At 33.6% G+C, this 25941-nt stretch overlaps 1 protein-coding gene across 1 annotated transcript; it reads left to right on the top strand.

Annotated features, from left to right (window-relative positions):
- Nucleotides 1–17433: 17433 nt before the first annotated feature.
- On the top strand, nt 17434–25930 carry LOC128169714 (uncharacterized). The gene is made up of 14 exons (XM_052835807.1): nt 17434–17482; nt 19790–20034; nt 20147–20383; nt 20474–21320; nt 21419–21520; nt 21687–22045; nt 22199–22355; nt 23342–23511; nt 23691–23813; nt 23912–23986; nt 24072–24216; nt 24615–24767; nt 24899–25080; nt 25563–25930. The coding sequence occupies exons 1-14, from the start codon at nt 17458–17460 to the stop codon at nt 25695–25697; spliced, it is 2955 nt and encodes a 984-aa protein (XP_052691767.1). The 5' UTR covers nt 17434–17457; the 3' UTR covers nt 25698–25930.
- Nucleotides 25931–25941: the final 11 nt, after the last annotated feature.

Raw genomic sequence — 25941 nt, 5'->3', positions numbered from 1 at the left:
TTACCCACATGGATCAAACACTACTGTATAACATATGAATAAGATAAAATACATTATTATTTCTAGTTCTAAAATGTCAGGGTGTCTCCAAGGGGGCATAATCTTACAATACAATTTTACGCGCAATGGCACAAAGAGCAAAAATAAATTAAACGGTTTAGGGATGAGGAACTCAGATCTCAGAAGTTAACAAAATATACAGTGTATCATATCATTTCCTATTTCAAAAAAGGCGGGGGGGGGGGGGATGGGGGGGGGGGGTTAAAGACAACACCTGGGGGTCATTAATGTACTTTACACCAGTTGATGCATCATAATGACTTTAGAAGATATTTTGTATTTTCCTGTTTCGTGGGGTCAGAACAGTCCCATAAAGGTCATGACCTACATTGTATTTGATGCATAATAATATATTAAGAAAGAAATACTCCTTCCTTCCTATTATTACTTATATAAAAAATATAAGTGTCTACACTTACTTACATATGTAATACACAAATTTAATAAGAAATTGTTTATACAGGGTCAATATGGGGTCAACTCAACAGTGCATGCAGTCTGACAAATGAAAAAAATAACTTTTGCAACTAAAATGACAGAAACTTTACAAATGCAATAGGTAACGATGATAAGCTTATTTAAATATTAAAAGATGATGATACAGTATGCTGTCAAAGGGAGATTACATTTAGAAAGTGAAAGTAGAACTTATATACATGTGTATGTATGCTGGCAGGAATCCCATGCTGGCATCTTATTATATTGTGCTACTGCTACTACATGTATTATGCTTACCTAAATTGGTCAACATCATAATAATAATCCAATTAAAACACAATAATGAATTCCTTTAGCTGATCTTAACTACCGTAATCCTTTTCTGCATACGGAAAACACAGACATGTACATGTATGTATGGGTGTTGCTAAAACGCGGAACGGAAAGCGGAACGGAATGGAAAATATCATCACGTTTATCGCTTAAAAAGGGTATAGACTGGCCAGAAACGATTTACTTTGTATCTTTTATTTATATCTAATGAATGATTATCAACATGTTGCTATTTTATTAATATTCATATGAATGTCTATCAATTATAGCATTGTATTCATTCGGCTTTAGTTGAGTACGAAACGGAAAAATCAAATGTATACGAATTGTGAAACATTAACATGATTAAAGGAGCAAATTAGCTATAACTTTTTACTTATTTCTCTTATATGGTATTGCTGGCATATTAGCGTAACGTACTCAGTTAGTGAAAGCGTTTTATGCGTGTTTTGAGTATTTTTATATTATTTTCAAATATGATGTACATGTATATACTTACATCAAAATTGAATTTTCGGTGTTCTAGACGATCTTTTATCATACAGACGATACAGTATCATTGAGATGGAAGAAAAAAACTGTAGGACTGACGACATTAAAAAATTAAAATACAGTAAACATTAAAATACCCGGTAATTTGTGAAACTAGTAATTTGTGAAACTAGTATTTTTAGCAATGCAATTTTGTTTACGTTTGCATTACAAAGCATGCAGTTGTTTATACCAGCAGCTATATACATATGATCCGAATAGAGAGCTCTAGACGTGGCCTGGTTTGGGTTTCCGATTATATATTGGGACTATAGTCTGTCGATCCCAAAATATTCATGCAGCACATTTGGACGATTTATAATGGAAAATGTTGACATCTTTTCTCCATTTGGAAGTCACTCAGAAGACCTTGCACAATTTTTCAACACTATCATCCGGGTCTGTTAAAATGCAAAACCCCGTAGACTTCTTTATTTTTAGCCGTGTATTTATACCAGCTGATAAGCTAGAGAGGACGTTTTAAAGAAAGAATAATGAGAATGTTTAATGCTTCTAAAAGAGAATCGCTTGAACCCTGAGGTATATATAAATATACAGCAAAAAGTGAATCGAGGATATTTTGGGACAGAATATAGTGGTCAATGCATGTACTGTTAATTTTGAGGAAATAAATATTCTTGAATAAATAATCTAATATTGCTAATCTTTCAAAAAAAATTAAAAAGGTACATAAAGTATATCGTTTTAGCATACTTAACAAATCTATGAGGTAATAACATTAGATAAGATTTTCCGTTTTTCTTCCGTTCCGTTTTCCGTTCCGCGTTTTAGCAACACCCATGTATGTATACACGTGAACCCATCTAATCGAAGAGCTGGGTAAAACTAGTACCCGCTAATGAGACATGCAGACCTGTGTTGTGTACGTACAAAATGTAACTTCAGACAAAGATCAGTCATTTGTAACATGCATGTATTTTTATGACCTATTCTTCAAATCCACTTGCACTATTTTATTAGGTAAATAACAGCTTTAAGGTGGTGCAGGACACCTGCATATTGTGATGTACATGTATACTTCCTATTGAGATTGTTACCTAACATTGAAGCGCAATGGGTTAGTTAGAGCGTTTACATGTCTGTAAGAGCATTGGGGTCCAAGGTGTATTTTTGGTAATTTACGAATTTTCATGGGGGGGGGGGGTCTGGACCCCTCACTCCCACCCCTTCTCTAAATCTGTGCACACGATGATGTTCATGTAGGCACACAGAAGCAAATCTAAAACCGGCAACCGCCACGGGGAGGGGGCATAATTTAATTTTTAATTTTGTTTGTAATAATTATATAGACCATTATACTTCCTATGACATAAAATATTAAGATTATTGATTAACTGAAAATTCACTGCAAACAGTTCTACCCCAAATTGCACATAAAGTGCTGCTCATGTCACGATGTGTATTATCATATGGGCAGGGATCTCATCCTACAGTTATGAAAATTATAATTTTTAAATGTATTACCGGAGTTTGCATGTAGCCTTCATTTTTAATTAAACTGGTACAAAACAGTGTTATTTAGGGGCAAACACATGGTGCGGGTATTACTGTCTAATGACAGCATCTAGTTAACTTTGTTCGCCATATATCCCTACCGACTAAGGCATATGTACCTGACTCAAGATACTTGTATTGATTTTTATTATTTTATACATTGGAATCCAGTTGTTTACAACACGTTTTTGCTATTCAATTTTGTGCGACTTTGAAAAGTAGAAATGTTGTTTTACTACCAAATAACTTTAAACACTGGGGAGAGGGCAATTAATAATTAATGACATAAGACACTTGATCAACAAATTATAAATTTAATTAGCGACACCTTTGAGCATGCAAGTCCAGTGGCAAAATTTACTGAGTATTTTAAACAACATAACAAGAGTGCTGTATCAATTCTTGCAATTTGGAATTTTGTATTATTCATGTAAAGCTGTATTTTATTAGCTTGACACTGCATGAACTGACAATGGGATTCACAGATCTACTGGTAAGTTTAACATTGTGAAGCTATACTTGTTCCGTCTTAGTTTTTCCTTGAGGAGGCTCAACAAATTAACCATCAGATAGATCTACCAAAAACTTTCAGATATGACTTGTGTATCTATATACTATTATTTAGTAAAGTAAAATCCATACATTTTACATTTTGGGGTGTGCTCCTACACTACTATAATAGAAGAATAGAATGGTCAGTCTGTATAAATTCTCTACAAAAATGCAGCAAAAATGGACAACACTGCCATACCAATGAAATGCAGCCTCATTTGTCATACATTTCAAGAGACATGGAAATATTGCTCTAATATCAGGAACTGCTGAAGGAAAAGGAAAACATATATTGTTAGACTTATATTCCAGAAGTAAATAAATGAAATCGCAGGAACTGGCATTGTAGTTGAGGACCAGCTGTAGGCCTCTCGGCAGATGTAATGCCACATGATATCTAAGATGGTGGGGTTTTTTTTAAAAAACAAATAAAAGGCACTGCAAAATATATTAAATACACAGAGAATCCATTGATTCCATGTGCCAGTATCTTGGCAAATACCAGTACATTAAGCTTGTACGTATGTATCAGCACTCCAGTTTATAAAATTGAATTATTTAATCATCTTGTAAAAAAATAACCTGGTTAACATACCTTTTTTGTGGACATGCTTCACCATTATAACAACTCAGTTCTTTGTTGCCTGGCCACGCCGTCACACTATTCTCTTTTAAGAAGTGGACAGGCATAGCCTACATCCATATGGATGTAGGCTATGCCTGTCCACTTCTCAAAAGGGAATAGCGGTCACGCAACTTTCCTCAAGTCAATAATCAGACTTAATTCTGATTTTTTACCTCAAATTCATGCACCTTTCTTTAAAGGAAATGAATGAAAACGTACTTCAATATATCCGATTTCATCCTATGTATCATATTCGAAAGAACACAATTAACCAGCCGTGTTGTAGTATGACCAACCAACAAAAACTTAAACAGAGGAAATTCGAGCAATAGCACATGTATTTCCAGTCAAGCAAGCGTTTCCCTGTCGATTTTTCGGTGATTTCTATTAGTGTATAGCTTAGGTTAACTTGTAAACTTATTTAGAAAGTTAAGCCATCCTTTGTTAAATAATTATAGAGTGGTATTTAATTCAGGGGGTATGTAAACATTGCAAAAAAAAAACTGAGATAAATAAATAAAAGGGTTCTGACATACTAAAAAAAACTACATTTTTCGATACAACTGATTCTCATTTACACTCGGTAATGGTTGGTTGATTTAATTTTCATAGTCATAAGAAGATATTCTCGATTTTTTCTTCGGTGGTAAATTCCTACCTCTTTCCAGACCTGCAGGTCGCCATTTTGAAAATGGCGCCGGCCTTTACCTGACCCAAAAACGAGGTGAAAACGCAGTGGAGGGACGGGTACCAGACTAAATAAAGTCTCGTTCAACCATCGGCTGTTTCCGTAAATTACCGACAAGCAGAGAGTCATTCTATATTTAGAGGTCGCGTCATCAAGCTATCACGTGACCTGGTGTATATATTCTCTTGCTTGTTGGAGATTAACGAAGACAGCCGAGTATCGGTTGAACGAGACTAGAGTTCATTATTGCTTGGATCCATACAATTGTTTTGTTTTTGAATATTTCGATTACTTATACATAGTTTGATGGAATCAATTCTATCTTTAATCATTACACAACAGGATTCAAACGGGGTTTTTCTCAAAAAGTACGAGAATTCATATTTGAAAAATGTGAGTAATTCAAAGACAGATTATAAACTACTTGCCAAGAAAAGTAACATGTCGTTGATTTTAAAATGAATGATAATCGACAAAATCAACTCCCGTCAGTACTTCAGTACTGTCATTAAACTGAAGAGTCTTGGACTCCAGCCTATATATAATTGTGGTCATACTCTTCTTTATTGCTTTGTCGCCCAACATTAATATTTCATATCATTTTTTTTTCTATTTATGTTATTAATTCATTTTATTTTACTCCGGACAATAGGTTAATGAAGATGCCCTTCTTTCACCTGGGGTTGTCTCTAAATTGCATGGCATTAGAATGGACAAGAAGAAACTATGGAACAATCAAAGTACTGAAGAACTGACGGGAGTTGATTTTATCGTTTATCATTTATTTTAGAATCAACGATATATTAATTTGCATGGCAAGTGGTTTCCTATATATCTTTGAATTATGCACATTTTTTTTTTTAAAATGAATTATCCTCCGACAAGAATTTCGTGAAAACCCCATATGAATCATGTTGTGTAATATTCAAAGAATTAATTCCATCAAACTACGTATCGTATCAGTAATCGATATTTCACAGAAATAGTATGGATCGAAGCACTATTGAACTCTAGTCTCGTCTGTCTCCGTTAATCTACGATAAGCAATTAAGAGAGACTCTCTGCTTGTCGGAGATTTACGGATATGTTGAACTCTGGCGTATGAATACATACAATGTACAACTACAAAAAATATCTAAATTGTTCGTACCATTTAAAATTTGACTATTTACAAGGCATCTATAAATAAATTTCCTTGAAAAACAATGTTTAAGAATACATTACATCGAATTCATCGATTATTTTCAAGGACTTAATGTTATCAGCGGTGTTAGTTTGTGCTTAGGTCCAAACACTGTTTCACTTTCGGTTTGCCTGGGTAACTGCATAGAAGAGTTGATTTAAAATCAACTCACAAAAAACAACAGTCATCCATTGCTTTCAAAAGAAGACGACTTCTGCTAAAGGTAATGATGCGCGAAAATAATAAAAAGCTAAAATGCAATGCCATGTGTCAAGTTCTCAGGCAATTACAATAAGAGCGATTTTTTATATATATTTTTTTTTATAAAAAAGGAAGCCCTATAAAGCCTTAGCTTAAAAATTAAAGTACCTGAAACAAGACATGAAAATTAATGGCATAAATCAGCTCTGTGGTTATAAATGTTGTAGCAAACTTGCCAACAATCATGTGAAATTTGATGAATTAAGAGTTTATTATAACATATAATTATTGCATTTCATTCCTTGAATGTTTATTTATTTTGATTGTCAACATCATGTGTCGGTTCATGAACAAAATGCATAAAAAAGTCTGAAAATTGAAGGGGGGGGGGTGTACAAGTATTGTGACGTAGTGTAAAAAGTAACTCGAATACCCCACTTGATATTTTGTATTTATGTTACGACATATATGTTTTATAACATTTATTAAAATTAAGAAGTTTGATTGGTTATTAATTTTTGAGGATCAAAATACATGCCTCAAGACTGTGAAATTGTGTTCCAATTATGGTGAGTACATATCAAACAAGGCAGTGGCATTTTAATTTGTATGATTAATTTTGAATGAAAGTGATATTTCTATTTACTATGAATGATATAAAATTAAAAAATTGATGGTTATTGCTTGTTTTTGTAATTCATAATTTTTTACCTGCCGTATTTAATCATAACCCAATTAAAATAAGATACTGGAAAAAATGTGGTTGCTATGGCAAATCAACGATTATTATACTTAAAATTTTCTCAAAATGTAACTGCTAATATAAGGTATAATATATATTTAAGGGAGAAAAATTGATTGGATAGAATTTGTTCAAAGACCCTTGCAATCACCTCCTGGTAACCCCTAGACCTTATACCTTTTAGCCCTCACATTCATTATCTTAACACCTACATATTTCTGCTTCTTTTTACAACAAATTATGTTTTAATTTTGTTTCCTTCAGAGCCAATTACCATGGAATATATGCAGGAAAATTTCATGGGAGTCAAAGAGGTGAGAAGTACAATCATTGAGCTTCAAAATGACGTTGACGAAAAACTTGAGAAATTTGAACAAAATATTGAGAAGAGACTCACAGAAATGGAAAATGTTATTATTAAAAAATACAAGACTTTGACCCATGCGTGCACGGGTTGAGATTGCATATCGGACATTTACGAAATACGTACATCGACACACCTTATTATTGACATTTACCATGTTTACATAACAAAGCTATAACCCTACAAAAATGCTATTAATTTCATCCGTGTCTCGGGAAAGGCCCTCACCACAGTTAGAATGCCTCTCTTATACCCGTAATGTAGCAGAAACCGAAACGATTTTGGAGAAAGTAAATGAGGTTGCCTTGAAAATAAGAGTCATATTCATCACAACAAACCTTTCTGAGACTGCAAATAACTTTCAACTAAAAAGTTTAATCCATAGAATGAAAGAATTCAACCCTTTTCACCAACGTACACGTATTTTCTTTGTAAAACTGGGTCCGTAGGACATTGTTCATTTATACGATAAAACATATTATAACTTCACTCTCCTAACAAATATAATGTAACTTTTTTGCATGCAATCAAATATTTTTTGTCATCACGAAGACGAAAGGAAGTAATTATTTAAAATTTATATTTGTTATTTTATACTCTCTCTCATAAGAAATCATTAATATATATGAACAGAATACATAGCAAAAGTCCAATGAAAATTTACCCGTATTTGTATTATCATTTCTGAATTTATTCCTGCAGATGTGATATTGTGGGAACATAAACTAAAGATCCCGTTAGCGTTAATGTAATGCGCAAGTGCAAGATTATAAAATCCAAAAAATCCAGGTGATTTCCGGATTTTTTGAGGAATTTTCGTTGATTATTAATTAGCGAAGCTTAACTGAGAAAAAATAAAAACAAATTGGTAATCTTCAAATACCAATGATGTTTAAAATATAAAAACAAAAGACAGTATTATTCCGATTTCTCGCTATTAAAGACGAAAAATTCAAGTCTATTATTTTAATATAGAAGTATAGATAGCGAAGATTATATGAACAATCTAAGAAGTATAACCATGCATGAGACCATAAGAGAAGAAAAAGAGGAATTAAAAGAAGAAGTGACACGTATTTATCATTAAGAAGATTGACGAAAGAGGAGATCATGAGGATGTAGAAAGTCCGTCAAAAACCCCCGATCAAGAAATTGTACCATGTAGACGCGAGCAGGAGGGAATACCAAAGCAGGTTACCCCAAGAATTCCAAAAGTCTCTTGGAAAGACTTCCCCATGCAAGATCATTTCATAAGAAAGGAACATGAGAAATTGGGGTAGAAGAAAAACATTTCGGTCAAAAAATCGATCTTTGATAGTGGTGTTAAAAGAACTCTGGAATGACGACAAAGTATGGCGCAAACGAATTTGCTACAAGATAGATGCGCAATACAAAGCAAATTACCTACTGTCCGACACAAGGTCATCTCCGTCCTAGGGACAGGGTAATTCGGTATCATCTTTTGCGTTACGGTAGATTAAAACAATGTGTTTTGTTGAGATGCTCGGCATTTTCTCGAGTTATTCAGTTTAAAAAGAGTTAAATATCGCTGACAGAATTATGTAAGTATATACATGTATATGATTCATTTTGAAAAATAAATTGTGCTCTTTATTTGTTATTGTGGATGTTTCTCACGTTTAATTGTTTATAATTTCTATTTACTAACCATATTTGAATGTTAAGCTTCGAATTATAAGCAAGATACAGAGATTTGCTTACAATTTTATGTTTGTACACAGATCTGGGGCCATTCTTTTTTTTCCATTTTAAATGCTGGATAGGAAATACCAAGTTAAAAATCTTAAGCTGATTGTAATAAACTCGTGTGAACAAAATATGACTCAAACCAAGCAGAATTGTGAGTCCTGTTTCTTGCTTATTATTCTACGTTTGACGTTGAAGTTTTGGTTGATCATTAGAAATGTCTCGCTAAACGTTAAATACTTATGCCAAAAAATTAAAGGATGATATGCGGTACCTACTCTCTGGGACCCCCTCTTTATATAATAAATATTGTGAAATCTACATCAAATTTGATAGTTTTTCAGATACGAGTAAACAAAAACTACACTGTTAAACAGTTTTCATAGTTTTGACATATTTCTGTTAAGGGGATAAAGGAATTTTCGTTATTCTTAAGAAAATTACAGTGGAAAATTATCCTGGTTTAAAGCCATTTGTTATTTTTGAATAAAGATGAAAATAATGGGTGGGCCATTGCAAAATAGAGTGATGTGCCTGTCAATACAGTAACATACATTTTTATAGCTTTTTAAAATGTCACGTGACAACATTTTCCATTCCAGTGTGTTAATCAATCAAGTGTGAGTAAAGTTCTAAAAGTCACACGAGTTTACGCCAGTAAACAACAGTCATTTAATTATAATGGAGAAGACAAATTAAATTTTTGAATGTTTTTAATTTGAGGATTTGAACGTATTGAGGTACAATTTTCTTCTTCACATCTTGTGCTGACTTGTTTGTAGTTACTAGCAAAAGTTATTGCTCTTTGCTTCGTATAATTTTTGTGAATTATCTTCTCTTGGAGGAAGTTCATTTTTGGCTTTTCCTTTTCCCTGTGCAAGCTCCATGAACGGAGTGTTTTTTGTGTATTTCTGCACGACTTTAGAACTATTTACCATATGCTCCATGCTTGTCACCTCACCATGTAAGTTAATTTTTATATATTTTTATGCATAAATTAATTGTATTAATTAGTATTATTATTTAAGAAGAAATTCAAAGATAAAGTGTTTACTTCTGTGAACTGTTGTAAAGAAAGTGGCGTCTAATTTGAATTATGTTTTCTAATATTTTATGGTTGTAATTGAGAGTTTATAAAGTATACTAGTTTATAATTTAAACAAGTTGTACGATTTATTTATCAGCTTATTTTTATGAAATTTATTATCTACTGTATTTTTTCTTAGAACTATTTTTTATTATTTTTTGCAGTTATTTACCAAATGATCATAGACATTCTCTACCCAACATATGAAATAAAACAGTAGAAATTGTGAAGTCTTGGTTTGCTTGGTGTACGTGGCAATAAAGTAAATACATGTGTACAACGACACAGCATGGCGCAGGCCGAAGATCCAGAAAAAACAGAGGCTCCTTACTCTTTTCGGCGACGTCTATTAACCTCAAAAGGAGAAGATCTTTACCTGAAGAACTATGAAAAATATTCCTTCCATTTCTACAAATCATGGAAAAATGTTGATGATATCCTTACAAAATTAGATAGATTGTCTACTGAAAGTGAAAGTGAATCTTGCATCAATCTCAGAGAATTGTTGGAAAAAAGTGTAAAAAATTATGAAAATGGTTACCTTGACTTTGTGGTATTTCTTGAAAGACAAAGAACTGAAAATAGTCTTCAACAATTAGAAAAATTTGAAAACAATACATCAAGGTCATAACATACTGATCCATGCAGCCTTTGCGAAATTAAGGTTCAAACTGGAACAACATGACTGGAAAGCAAAACAGAGTTCTTGTGATGATGATTTACTGTTATATGATGATGATAATACAAACTTTAAATCAATAACAACTTCTCAGAAGTTATCTTCAAAACACAGCAGTGATCAACTTTCATCAAAATCTGGAATTGGATTGAGTAGTCGGTCATCATTGTCAGAAAAACGCAAAATAGCCGACATTGCTAAAGCTAAATTAAAATATTCTGAAATAGAAATGCAGATCAAGAAAAAACAGTCGTGACTTGCTGAAGAACGTGCCAAATCACAGAAAAGAACAGAAGATTTAGAAGCTGACCTCAAGTTATTAAATATCAAAAAAGAAGTAGCTGTTGCTGTAGCTGAAGTTCCTAGCGCTGAAGGTGAAGAAATATGTGATCGAAATATTGGTGACATTGAAATTGAAAGTCAAACCGAACGTACAAAGAAATATGTGGAACAGCATTCTAGTGCATCACTCTATTCTAACAGAAAACCTGCTGTGAATTATGAAAGACCATCAAGTGTGATAAGACAATCTATCTCTCAACGACCAGTTCCTGATGCATCATCAATACAGACTCGTCAACTTACCGTTATCCAAGCAGATTTTACACGATACATGTTGAAAAAAGACTTGCTCGTTCCTCGTCTGATCAAATTCAACAACAAACCTGAATTTTATCCATCATGGAAGGATTCATTTTAATCTGTGATGCTTGAATTAGATGCAAAACCAGAAGAAGAATTTTACTTTCTTATAAAATACACTTCGAATTCGTCTCAACAACAAATCATCAGCATAAAATCAGCAAATTCTCATAACCCTAGAAGAGGACTACAAAGAATCTGGCAGAGACTAGAAGAGAGATTTGGAAGTCCAGCGTTAATATAAAGGTCTTTGAAAACCAAACTGAACTCTTTTCCTCCCTTATACAAATAAAGAGTTGCATCGTTTGTATGACCTATCAGATGTATTAGAAGAATTTTTTCGCTAAAGAGAGATGAACGATAAGAACCACTTCTTGCATACTATGATGCTTCGGTAGGAGTAAATCCCATTGTAATGAAATTACCATACAACCTGCAAGAGAAATGGACAAATACAGCTGTGAAATACACAAATGAACACAATGCGGTATATCCTCCATTTCATGTGTTTGTTCGATTTGTTCAAGAGCAAAGTCGTATAAAGAACAATCCCAGTTTTATGTACAATTCATCTTTGACCTCCACCAACGAAATTACCAGTCCTAGAAACACAACATCAAACAAAGCAGAAAGAGTGCTCACTAGAAAAACTTCTGTGAGTGAAACATTATCAAGTGACATTGAAAACGTGTGTCCTATTCATAGATCCAATCATTCCCTGGAACATTGTCGAGCATTTCGTGCAAAACCACTTGATCAGAGAAGAAAGATTCTGAAAGATAACAATATGTGTTTTAAGTGCTTAAGTAAAACCCACAAACAACATGAATGTACATCTGATGTGAAATGTGCTGAGTGTGGAAGTTCATATCACTCAACACCTTTACATGTGAAACGAAAACCAGTGTCCGTGAATAGTGTTGGGTTGATGAACTCTCCCTATACACGTTTCACCAATAGTAGTCCAGCCAAGAAATTGCATCTTGGCTGGACTATTATTGGTGAAACGTGTCTAGGGAAAGTTCATCAACCCAATGTGATCAACACAATGAAAACTTGTATTTTGTCAAATGGTCGTCCGTCTGTAATGCTGCGTTGTGATAATGATATTCATGTCAAAGAGAACTTTGTAGAACTGACTGATGTGGCTAATGTTAAAAGTGAATTAGGGAAAAATATTTTCCAGAAAACTACAGATGATGAGAAGATTGGACTCTCTGTTGATGATCGTGACTTTTTAGAAATCATGGATTCACAGTTTCATAAAGATTCCAAAGGATTCTGGGAAGGTCCCTTACCTTTTCGCAAAAATCGAAAGAGACTGGCTAATAAACATAAACAGGCTCTTCTCTAGCAATTCTCTTCATGTCTTATGAAAGATGAACCAAACGACAACATGTCATAGAATTCATGGATCAACTTATACAGAAACACAATGCAGAGGTCGCACCACCCATTTCGTCAGATGAAGAGTGTTGGTATCTGCCACTGTTTTGAGTGTACCATCCAAAGAAACCTAACAAAATTCGATTAGTGTTTGATTCATCATCGAAATGTGAAGGACAGACTTTAAATGATGTTCTCTTATCTGGACCAGACCTCACCAATTCATTACTAGGAGTACTAATGAGATTTTGTACAGAAGAAGTGGCTATCATGGCAGACGTGGAACAGATGTTCTATTGTTTTCGAGTATTTCCGGCTCATCGAAACTTCTTACGTTTTTATGGCATTAGGACAATGATGTAAACAAACCCCTTATTGAATACCGTATGGTAATCCATGTTTTTGGGAACAGCCTTTCACCGGCAATTGCAACAAACGGAATGCGAAGGACTGTCAAGGAAGTGGAACACATTTATGGAACAGATGTGACCCATTACATTGAACGTGATTTCTATGTGGATGATGGTCTAACATCACGGCAGAGTGTCGAGGATGCAGTGGATTTGATGAAGCGTACGCACAAGGCTCTCCGTCTAGGAAAATAACGCTTACACAAGATTGCATCTAACAATTCTGAAGTTATGAAGTCTTTTGACACTGAAAACCTTTCAAATGATCTGAAAAATTTGGATTTTGCTGTTGACAGTTTACCAACACAACGTAGTTTAGGACTGAATTGGAATTTAGAGTCAGATTAATTTTTCTTCAAAATATCAAAAGATTCCAAATCTTACACAAGACGGGGTGTTCTATCAACCATTAACAGTATTGTTGACCCCCTGGGTTTTTTATCCCCAGTGATAGTCCAAGATAGTCAATCATGAGAAGTCTGCTTCAAGAAACTCCCAACTGGGATGAACTTTACCGCAAGATCAGGAGTACAAATGGAAGAAATGGAAAGAGTCGTTAGATGTTTTAGAGACTTTATTCATTATGAACGAGAATGTATTTTCATGATTCCTGGATTCGAACCACCGAGAAGAAAAACCATGTGTTTTGTGACGCTTCCAAGGTTGCCATATCAGCAGTGGCCTATGTGGAAAACCAAGGACAATATGTATTTATCTTAGGAAAATCAAAGCTGACTCCATTACACGGACATTCAATTTCTCGTTTGGAGTTATTTGGAGCAGTATTGGCAGTTGAATTTGCTCAATCAGTGTCCGAACAGCTAGAAATATCTATTGAACATTTCAAGTTCTATTGTGATAGCCAGGTGGTTTTAGGATACATTTCAAATCATTCTAGGAGATTCTACCAATATGTTTCTAACAGAGTGATGAAAATTCGTAAAGTAACAAAGTCCGAACAATGGTTTTATATTCCAAGTGAACGAAATCCAGCAGATGAAGCAACAAGACCAATTCACTCCTCTGAGTTGCAGCACAGCAAATGGTTGGAAGGACCAGAACAGTCAGAACTGTATCCACTTTCTCAAGAAAAGATTTTATATGAACTAATAGATCCAGAATCTGACAAAGAAATTAAACAGGAAGTCAGATGTTTGAAGACCAATACATCAGATTTTGTGATTGGTGACAGTCTAGCACGAATTTCCGAATGGCCTAAAGTTGTGAAGTATGTTGCAAGACTGAGACATTTGGCAAATCCATTCAAACATGACGAAAAAGATTCTGACTCTAAATGTTTTGGATGGCATGATTGTAGAATTTGGAAGAACTTGGAGATATTTGAAGAAGCTGAGAAATTTATTATAAAAACAATGCAGAGAGAATCTTTTAAAAAAGAAATTCAATTCCTTTTGAAGGGAATACCAACACCAAAGGACAGCACGTTGAAAACATTGGGACCCTTTATAGATAACAGTGGAATACTGCGCATAGGAGACGACTCAATCAAATACAGCTGAGTAGGTATGAGAAAAACCCAGTTATAATTCCTGGATCACACTCACTTGCAGCAATATTTGTACGTCATCATCATGAATCCAATAAACATCAAGGTCGTCATCTAACGGAAGGTGCCCTTCGTGCTGCCGGATATTGGATCACAAGTGGAGTTATCTTCCCTTGGCGGAAGTTCATTTTTTGCTTTTCCTTTTCCCCGTGCAAGTTCCATGAACAGAGTGTTTTTTGTGTATTTCTGCACGACTTTAGAACTATTTACCATATGATCCATGCTTGTCACCTCACCATGTAAGTTAATTTTTATATATTTGTATGCATAAATTATCTTTATTAATTAGTATTATTATTTAAGAAGAAATTCAAAGATAAAGTGTTTACTACTGTGAACTGTTGTAAAGAAAGTGGTGTCTAATTTGAATTATGTTTTCTAATCTTTTATGGTTGTAATTGAGAGTTTATAAAGTATACTAGTTTATAATTTAAACAAGTTGGACGATTTATTTATCAGCTTATTTTTATGAAATTTATTATCTTCTGTATTTGTTCTTAGAACTTTTTTTTTTATTATTTTTTGCAGTTATTTACCAAATGATCATAGACATTCTCTACCCAACATATGAAATAAAACAGTAGAAATTGTGAAGTCTTGGTCCTATGTTAAAAATTAACAAACTTTGAGATGACCTCTTAAACAATGGCATTGGTGTACGTGGAACTAAACATCTATAGGATTATTTTTAATAAAATACAATAACTATTATATTATTATAAGATTTTTTTTTTTAAATACAATAACTAGTAAGTAGTTGAGGAAGAAAACGGACTCATATGCTCTCATATATTTTGATCGCTTTATAAAGTGTGCGGGGAGGGGGGGGGGGCGGCAGAACGAAGATGAAATGTTTAGTTTATCTTGCGTAGGATTTTCTACTCTGGGTAAAAATAGTATTCCATAAAGGTACAATATAAAAGAATACTTGTATGCAACATAAGTGTAAAATTCGAATACAATATTTATTTTTTGTCAATCTATCGAGGGGTCATATGGCACAATATCTTTTAAACGCCCATTGTTGCTTAGGTGAGCGATATGGCCCCATGGGCATCTTGTTTTCTATACCATCTAAAGATTTGTCGCTTACGTCATATGATGTGTCATCTGCATACATTGTAACCAAAGAGTGTTTTAGATATTTTGAATAGACATTTATATATAGAATAAAAAATAGTGGTCCTAAAATTGACCCCGAAGGACTCCTAAAAATATATCTTTTTCACGAGACAACACACCTCTGAAACTAACTTATTGCTTTTAATCTACAAGATAATATTGAAACCATTTAAATGTATTTAGAAAAATTCCAAACGACTTAAGCTTGTGTAGAAGCACTTTATGATTGACTGTATCAAAAGCCTTGCAACAGCGTTGAACAAAACCCCAATAGGTTTTCCATCATCCATATTTTTGAACCATTTATCTGTTAGACAATTTAGCGCAGGTTCAAATAAATGACGTGGCCGAAAACCAGATTGTCTTTTGTTTTTTTAATATTTCATGGATATATATTCATAAAAGATCGAAAACCATGACGTTCAATAATTTTGCTCATAACTAGCAAAATAGATACAGGTCTGTAATTGTTTATTGTTATATGTTATATGTGCATCACCCCTTTGTGCAATGGGACTAATCTAGCTCTTCCATGCATCAACAAATTTACATGAGGATATAGGCTCATTGATAATAAAATGTAAAATATCACCTACATGATTAAATGACAACTTTAAGTTTTACAGACAATCCATTAATGCCTTTGGCTTTTGATGTTGCCATTTTGATAATTTGATTTGCAAGACTCTCAATTATTATTTTTTTGGAATTTTTAATGAACCTGGTGGTTTAAGGTTGTGGAAAAAGAAGAATCACCAAATGTTTACCAATTTCATGCTTCATGCTACAGAAGAAATCATTAAAACATTTAGCCATAGATTCAAAAGATGTAATAGTACCGCTTTTAGTTTGTAATTGTAAGCATGATGACAAATGCTGTTTCGATGGTAAAAACGGTTTTATAAGCGGCCACATGTCTTCTGAACGATTAGTACACTGATCGATTTCTTCTTCCACAAAGTCCCCTTTTTCTTCTCTGATCTTGAGGGTGACAAGATTTTTGTTGGCTTTGTAAAGTTCCCAGTGGTCTGCTGATTTGAATCGTAGTGCTCGTTTGTGTAGATATTCGCGATTTCATTCAAATTTCATCAGTTATTCACTGCTTTGAAGTAACATTAATTTTAGTTGTCGTTCTGAAAAAGGTAGGTGTTTGTATGTTTCTTTGAAAAATTTTGTTTTTAAATCGTCCTACATTTGATTTATATCACTCAATTTCTTAATTCCATTCCACTCTACTGCAAGGAGATCTTTTTTGAATTGGTTCTCATCTAAATTCCGGAAACTACGAGATTTTATGCTAACATAACAATTGGTAGCACATTTTATTTTCTCTCGTATGGTATAAACTAAATGGTGGTCACTTATACATATATGTATTACGCCGGGTTTGCACATATTTCAAGGCTCGGACACATAGATATGGTCAATGAGAGTGCTGGATTCTTATGATACTATAGTGGCCTCTTTTACCGTTAAAGAGCTGTGTTTCTAAGCTTTGGGTTTCCATGTTTTTATCTCAGTGTATAGTGTGTTAAGATCAAGCGATAATGTAGATCTACTTGAATTGTTTATCTTAATGCAGACTTCTCCCTATACTTGATAACGTGCCTTGTAAAGATAAGAACATGTCCGTTGTCTTTTATCAACTCAGTAAGTTGTTGTTGTTTTCTTGATAATATCGTCAATGACTTATATTCGAACATCGAATATATTTATAACGTTTTTGTTTTGTAAAATAATGAAAATCGTTACGTTCACCTAATCAGTACTTAACAATGGCCATTGCATTGCAAATTTGGCGATAATGGCAACCAATATTCGAAAATGTGCTTTACAAAGATTTAAGAAATTATGTGTATACTTAAGTGTATATATTTAATATAAAATCAGGTAAATATCTCAATTATGTGTTGTTCATAGTTTTAATGATATCAAACAGAAACGTTACAATATAAAACGTTGTACTTTTACAAGGTGTACTTGTTATCGCTATTTTTATTGCATAAATAGTCGATAGATTGAGTGACGATGTTACTGTCACCCAAACAGTTTTGATTTTAAAATTTTAAAGTGTGAAGGTGTTGATAACTTTTTGTACTAAATGCAAACAGTAAAATCATAAGAAAATAAATCAGATTTTAATAAAAAAATAAATAAAAGATACCTTAATGATTTATTTTCAGTTGTATTTGTCGTTATTAACACTTTAAATTGATTTTTAATTGTAGTTTATACGTTTCATCAGTAATATTTTGAAAATATTTAATCGTACAATGGCTAAAAATTATAAAAATATAAACAAGAGACCCATTGGGCCACATCGCTAACTTGAGCAACAATGACTTTACATTGGCTTTCAAAGTATATTGTACCATATGGCCCCTCGGTAGAATGACAAAAAATAAATACCGTAAAGTATCCAAATTTTACACCTACTTTTGCATAGACTTAATCTTTAACATTGTACCTTCATGGATTACCATTTTTACCGAAAATAAGAAGATCCTATGCAAGATATAAAATTAAATATTTGGTAGAGGTACACTGTTAACATCTAATTCCCTTATTTTCGTTCTCCTCCTTCCACAATTTTATAATGCGATCAAAATACATGAGAGCATAAAGGTATATTCTTTCCTCAACGACTCACTAGTTATTGAATTTTTTATAAATAAATTATAATAATTATTGTATTTTTTTTTTAATCCTATATATGAAAGAAGAAAATTATACCCCAATGCGCTGAATTCCTCAAATAGAAAGTATTCAAAACTTAAATTGGTCTTCCTTATTATAAACAAATGGTGTTTACCTGACGTGAAATCGTGTGAAGTTTTATAACCTTACTCACTTGATCGATGAATACACTCCAAGAAAAAATGTTGTCACGTGATATGTTAAATAGCTATTATAATTAATGTATTGACAGGCATATCACTTTATTTTACTAAGGCAAACCCCTTATTTTCATCTTAATTCAAAAAACAAAAACGGCTACAAACTAGGATGATTTTCCACTCTCATATATTATTAGAAATAGCGATAATGCCTTTATCCCTGTAACAGAAATGTGTTAGAACTATGAAAACTTTTAACCTGTCGTTTTTAATTACTCTTGTCTGAAAAACTATCAGAATTGGTGTAGATTTCATATTATTCATCATATAAGGAGGGGGCCCCAGAAAGACAATACAGCATAATATCCTTTTAATTTTTTCTACTGAAGTATTTAACGTTAGCGAGAAATTTCTAATGTTCAACCAAAATTTCAGCATCAATCATAGAATTCTGCTTGGTTTGAGTCGTTTTTGTTCACATTAGTTTATTACATTCAATTAAAGATTTTTACACTTTGTATGTTCAGCAGTTAAAATGCAAAAAAAAAAAAAATAATAAAAAACAAAAAAGAATGGCCTCAGCTCTGTGTACAGACATAGAATTGTGAGAAAAGTTCTTTATCTTGCTTATAATTCGAGGCTTGACTCTCAAATATAGCTAGTAAATAGAAAATTGTAAACAATTAAAACAGAAGAAACATGCACTAAAACAAATAAAGGGCACAGTTTATTATATATATATATATATATATATATATATATATATATATATATATATATATATATATATATATATATTCGTCATCGATAAGAAACTCTGTTTAAAATGAATAGACTCGAGGAAATGCTTGGCATCTCAACAGAACACATTGCATTATTCAACCATTACGCCAAAGATCATACCGAATTACCGAAAGAATGAATTGTATATTAGTATAGATTCTACATTATTTTATACTGTATCTGCATGTATAGTATTGTTATTTGAACAGACTTTACTAGATAGTCGTAATCTTTCTTCTGCAATATTCCTTTATTCTTTAACAGATCTTTCAATAATGTTGCTTTATTTGTATCTTCTCGATTTTGTTTGTTTGTTTGTTTTGTTTGTGTGTTGAAGGATTCACAATGATCAGGTTCTTCCTCCTTATCGGGTTTCTTTCAAACACATGCGTGAGCAGAGAAGTAAATCCTGGAAACTGTGAAAATACGATTCTAGAAAATTTAGCGGGCTTCATCAATACTTCGTCATCTCATTTAACAAAAGAGGTCCTAACGACATTCTTCCTTCGTACCAATGGTGAGAGCAGATTCAATATTACAAAGGAAAGAAAATGCAAGGACTATGGTCAAAATTATCAACAGGTTTGAAATTTCTTTGCTTTGATCAAAACTATTTAACATGTGATCCCGAATCAGATCGTTGGAAAGGTATTTTCATTTGGTGTTGCATTATACACTTGCATGTCTTTTTTAGTTCTTAGAGAAAACTAGTTTGCACCTTTCTAGACACACGGTTTGTGGAAACTCATACTTCAAGATCAGTGTGGCGACTCTTATGATCTTTCTTCACTTAGATCGATATATTTGTTCAGAACATAGTGAACCGTACCAGGCTTATGAAGAACAAATAAACCGAATAATAAACATTTTGCAAATGACCAGTCGTCATATTCACCATGACAGAAATAGGACTACTTCACCAACAATTCAGGTAATTCTTGGTTCATAATTTTAAGCATGTATATAAATAAGTGCATTGCTTTATGAGTGTGATTGACCTTTTGTGTCTGGTTACTTTAAGAAGTGCCTCAATGAAAACAAGCTCCAAAAAATAGTGGACATCATTCTTAGCAATGAACAACGTTTCCAACACCAACACTTAAAACGAAATTCAAGAAATATCCAGCAAAGTAATTTTTATACTCTTTCCGAACACTCATCAACACAAACAACCAGTCAAGAGAATAAGCAGCTCAACACGCTTTTCACCAAGCCAACGTTTACAACTTCAGCCACTTTTGGCTCTGAGTCAAATATCACCATGGATCCATCGACGTTTACTTCTATGAAATCTTATTTCAAGGGCATGGAAACACATTGCTTCTTGGGAGTAACTACCAGACATCCTGTTTGTATTGGCCTGAATTCTACATTTCAGTTTACGTCATTCTATTGTATGAAAGGCCGCGAGTCAAGTATATTCAAATGTGCGAAATACAAAAGAATCACACAAAGTCAGCAAACAAAAAACTATACTTTTACTCTAGTATTGATATCGTCATTCAGTAACGAAACTGTCCAGGAATTGTATAGGTTTGCTGAACAAGTTGACTTTGAACCTCCATTTGAACGTCTATCATGGATCATTAAATACTTATCTTATAAACCGTTAAAATTATATTTAAATTTGGATCGGCCTTCTTCTCATTTTGATGAACAGGATCTTGTAGAGAACATATCAGCTCAAGCACAGACATTGAATTCACTTCATATGACTACTACAAAGAAACCAAATCACAAAACCACACAAAAAGAAATGGGGACACCTAGGACACATGGAAGTGCAAGGAAATATCAGCATGATGTTCATCATCACGTGACTGAACAAGAGGTCCGTGCTGCTCTGATAGTATATGCAGTGATCAAAGGCAAGTATTGTTTTTACTTAACAGCATGCATCTTTCTTAATGCTATCATTTCGTCTTCGTTATATAGGTTCAATATTTTTCCTTTTTTTTTTACTTAGGATACATGCTGCAGCCAAGTGATTTACCTTGCCCAAAAGATATCCTTCAAAGTTTATTCTCATACTGGGGCTCATCAAAATCTCAATATCTTTCAATGAAAGGTTCAAATTTTTTTTTTGTACACTGCATCATTTCTTTTTATATTCGATAGAAAAGAAGCAGTAAAAATGTTATTTTTAGAACCGTCTGCAATTCTACATTGTAAAATCACCTTCGACAATAATCAATGTGAACCTGTTTAAAAAATATATATATTTATTTTCACAGCTATCGAGAAAAAATTCCAAACACTGTCCGACAAAACTTCACTAGTTAGCCACGAAACACATGCTCACAAAAGGAGATCTTCCTTAGCTGAACCACGTGCCTTACCTCTGAGACACAATTCAAAATTCGAACACCCTATAAGTCTTCCATTGAATAATGATCAACAATTGTCCAAAAGGCATGAAAATGGTCACAGTCATGAACATTCCCCTGATTATAACCGTGAACACTTTTCAAACCCTGAACATAATCATGGACATCAAGCTCATGGACATCCCAGTCAGTGCTTTCACTTATTGTCACCCTTACTCAACGAACATCGTGAACACTACAGAGAGGAAATAGCTAAAGTCAAATGGGTATAGTTTACTTATCGGTGTAGTCTCATTTGGATTTTGTTGTTCTCTCAATAACTAGTAAACAATCCTTACTTTGTTTAAAATTCATTGCCTAAACCCACATATCCTCCAAAAAATAATTGATTCCTTATGAGAATATTTGGTTTTTTGTAGAATTTGAGTGACATTCCAAGCCTCTATTTTAAATCAAGGACGTCTCTCAGTATACAGGATTTACAGGAAATAGCGCCCGCCCTGCTTCTGTTGCTGCTTACTGGTGAAGACAGGGCGGAGTCGCCTAAAGATTTGCCTAGAGTAACATATATACAAAGTAAGTGATGGTGTCTATTTTTCATAATATCAAATTGATGCATTCTTCTCCTTAAGCAAAGAATTATTTACCAAACATTATATTTGAAACGCTGACTAAATTTCCAGTAAAATGCCAATGCGTACAAAAAAATCTAATATGGGAAAAACTATACCAGAAACATCAAGAAGAATAGCTGGCTAACGCTATAAATGTACCTAGTTTTGTGTATCAAACGCTTTAATTTTCAAATACCGGTTGGACATTGGCATTTTAATACCGATATCTTTAATCCAAATACTTTAAAAAGGCGTAGTCACAATAATCAAAATTTACTTTCTCGTTGCTAATGTTTACAATGCTTTAGTAGGGCATTTCTATTAGTTAACCGAAAGTGTCAGTGTCAGTCGTCGAGTTATATGGGAGATACATTGCTCAGAATTGTTTGTAATGCAAACAAAGCTCCGATCATGCTTTTGTTTACATTTGAAAATTCTAGGTGCAGATCTTAAATGAATGTGAAAAACGCCAATTTTGTATGTTCAAAACAAAAAAACAGATAGAAATATCAGCTTGACAATGTTTTTTCTGGTATATTGAATCAATGTAAAAATTAACATGGCATCAGCCTTGTTTACAAAACAAAGAATCGTAAGCACTGTATCTTGCTTATAACTCTTCTACCGACACTCAAATTTTGTAATATTATTAGAAATACATTTTAAAGCATTGTAGACAATATGGACAGAAAAATAAAATTTGGCCAAAATCGTGACCATGTCCCTTTAATAAAGAGTTGGAGTTTAGTAAGGAGATAGCCAAAATAGGGGAAATGTGTTCGTCATTTGAGCTGCCAAACAAAACCCCTTATTTAGGGATCCCTTACTAGGGACTGTTTATTACAATCTAATACCTGCATTTGAGTTAACCAACTTCAACACACTTACCTATACGTTACAGCATTTACAGGTCACCAATATCGAATTTATTGATATTTTGCATTTTAGGCTACGGATTGGGTACACTTTGTGTAGTTTTCCTAAGCTTGGCTTCAGTTCTTGGAGCCATTTTCATTAAAATCACTGGGACAAAGAAGAAGGCCTTCCTTTTGTCCTTTTTGTTGGCTCTTTCAGTTGGGTGTCTGCTTGGAGACGCAATTCTGCACCTTGTACCGTCTGTAAGTTGGATTCCAATCAAAATTTCTCTGTTTGAACAATAATAGTCATAATTGTGGATCCTCAGAAAAAAAATATTGCATGTTTAGGATGTTGTTTTTCAATTATTATCACTTCAATTATAATTCAGTTTACTGAGCAGATCATTTTGATTAAAATTATGTCTCCGTGATTTTGACAGACTCTGGGATTCCACGAGCATGACAATCAGGGTAAGCTGGTAATTCTCTTGGTGACAATGTACGGCTTCTTCCTGATTCAGCTCCTAGTCAGCCTGTTTCACAAAAACCATGACCATTCCACGGTATAACATTTCGTTTTTTAAATACGGTATCATTGTTTCTTAAGTTCCGTTTCCTCTGTTTTAAATGCTATTACGTGATATTTTATTTTATATTTTAGATTTTTATGAAAGACAGTAAAAAGACGCACAATTTGAATATGACTAAAAATGAATCTTTCGAAATTGAGAATAAGGTAATGAACATTTCAAAATATACCGACATATCACCTATCATGTATCGTTAGTTTCTAGTTTCATTCTTCTTGTTTATAACTTTAGGCTAGAAAAGATGAGACAGCACTAAACAATATTTCAACAGAAGATAAACAAATGGAGAGGCAGGAATCAAATGAAAGTCAGAAAGATCTTACCATCGAGGAGTGTCCTTCGGAATCCAACGTCTCCACAGCAGATAGAGGTAAATGTGAGCATAGATATTTATTTACATAAATGTACCATTATAAACATTTCTGAAAACATATCACCAGAACGCAAAATCTGTTCTAAGAACAGAGTTTATTTTTAAATACAATCAAACTCCAACAGATCTACGGCGGATAAAGCCTTGATTTTTAATATGTTAGGTTTTTAAGTCGATGGCACTGCTTTAAAATCTCAGTTAATGTCTCTGTAAATGATCAGGTAATATGTTAAAATGTGAGATAACAGTATTCAATCTTTGTCTAACTTGTTGTCAAAATTGCAATCAGGAAAAAACAACTTGGTACAAACTTCAGTTGATGCAATGTCTGTGGTTATTCTAATAATACACTGTGTTAGGATTAGGGCAATAAAATGTCTGAACGTTCCCATTCTCCACAGATCTTGTCCCCGCTGTGTGGATGGTCATCATAGGCGACTGTGTTCACAACTTTGCTGATGGTTTGGCAATTGGTGCCACCTTCACACAGAGTCTAACAGAGGGGCTATCCACTGCTATTGCCGTCTTATGCCACGAAATACCACACGAACTTGGTGAATTTTATCTTCATTGACTTACGACGCAACTGTCAAAGATTATGAAATACCAAACCCATAAATAAAGCTTATCATATTTGCAACAAAATTTAAAAACGTGCATTGCAGACTTGTTTTGCTATGTTAAGGTGACTTTGCCATTCTTCTGGCTGCGGGATTCTCAGTGAAGAAGGCAATAGTGGTCAACCTCCTCTCCAGTATCACGGCTTTCATTGGTCTCTACATCGGCATCTCCGTGGGTGAGGAGTTTAGGATCTGGATCATAGCAGCGGGCGCCGGCATGTTTCTGTATATCTCTATGGTAACCATGGTGTGTGTATTTCATTATCATAACAATAATGCTTTGTCACGTACTTGCACCCATTTTATAAATATCGCCCATTTTTATTTTGGTAGATAATGCTTAGCATTCAATTAAAGGTATTGTAAATTCTTTATTAAACGCAAGGAATGTCGCGGATATTGAAATATTGCTTTCATTTTTTGGATAGATGTAAACTACAAATGAAACTATGATAAAACTTCTGCGTTCACGGTTTGATATTCTCGCGATTAAATCCCGGAATTAAGTACTCGCGTAAAAAAGGGGAATCTTTAGTAGTGGATGGGTTTCACATGTTTATTAATAATTAGCGTCAAATTTTGAAAGTGTAACAGTTCTGCGCAACTTAAGTTTTGCTCATCATAACCAGTCGCCATATATATTTCAGCATGCACAGTAAAATTTGAGTTGAATTCATTTTGCCAAACATTGGACCTCTGACAATCGGCGCTTTATTTGGCCTATTTCAGATTCCTGAACTGGTTCGAATATTCAGAAACAACACTTGTAAAGAGATGTTTTTCTCCCTCAACCTGGGCTATATCCTTGGAGTTGTAGCGATGTTGCTGTTGGCCATTTACGAAGATCACTTGAAAATTGTCTAATGCCGGTGTTTGTGTTCCTGGTTTTGTTTGTTTTTGTTTTGTATTTTGTCTGTTTACTCCTTATTTATCGTTTGTAAATTCGTTCAATTATCAATATGTTTCTGTTCATATTTCGGGAATGTTGTGAGGCAAAGAACTTATGCTGGCGGAATATAAATAGGTAAAGGTTTGTAACATGAAAACCATAACTGCAGGTATTACAATAACCACACACCCATCTTTAACATCCTATAAAGCAGGAACA

Source organism: Crassostrea angulata, unplaced genomic scaffold (assembly GCF_025612915.1).
Source record: "Crassostrea angulata isolate pt1a10 unplaced genomic scaffold, ASM2561291v2 HiC_scaffold_186, whole genome shotgun sequence".
Taxonomy (NCBI): domain Eukaryota; kingdom Metazoa; phylum Mollusca; class Bivalvia; order Ostreida; family Ostreidae; genus Magallana; species Magallana angulata.
Note: the sequence above shows the minus strand (reverse complement) of the source record. Positions and strands in the feature narration are given on the sequence as shown.

Bases quoted from the DNA above. Each gene is read 5' to 3' on its own strand.
- LOC128169714 (XM_052835807.1), top strand. From the start codon at position 17,458: ATGTCCGTTGTCTTTTATCAACTCA. The intron at 21,321-21,418 runs GCAAGTATTGTT...TTTTTTACTTAG, and splicing joins AGTATATGCAGTGATCAAAG to GATACATGCTGCAGCCAAGT. The intron at 23,814-23,911 runs GTATAACATTTC...TTTATATTTTAG, and splicing joins AAAACCATGACCATTCCACG to ATTTTTATGAAAGACAGTAA.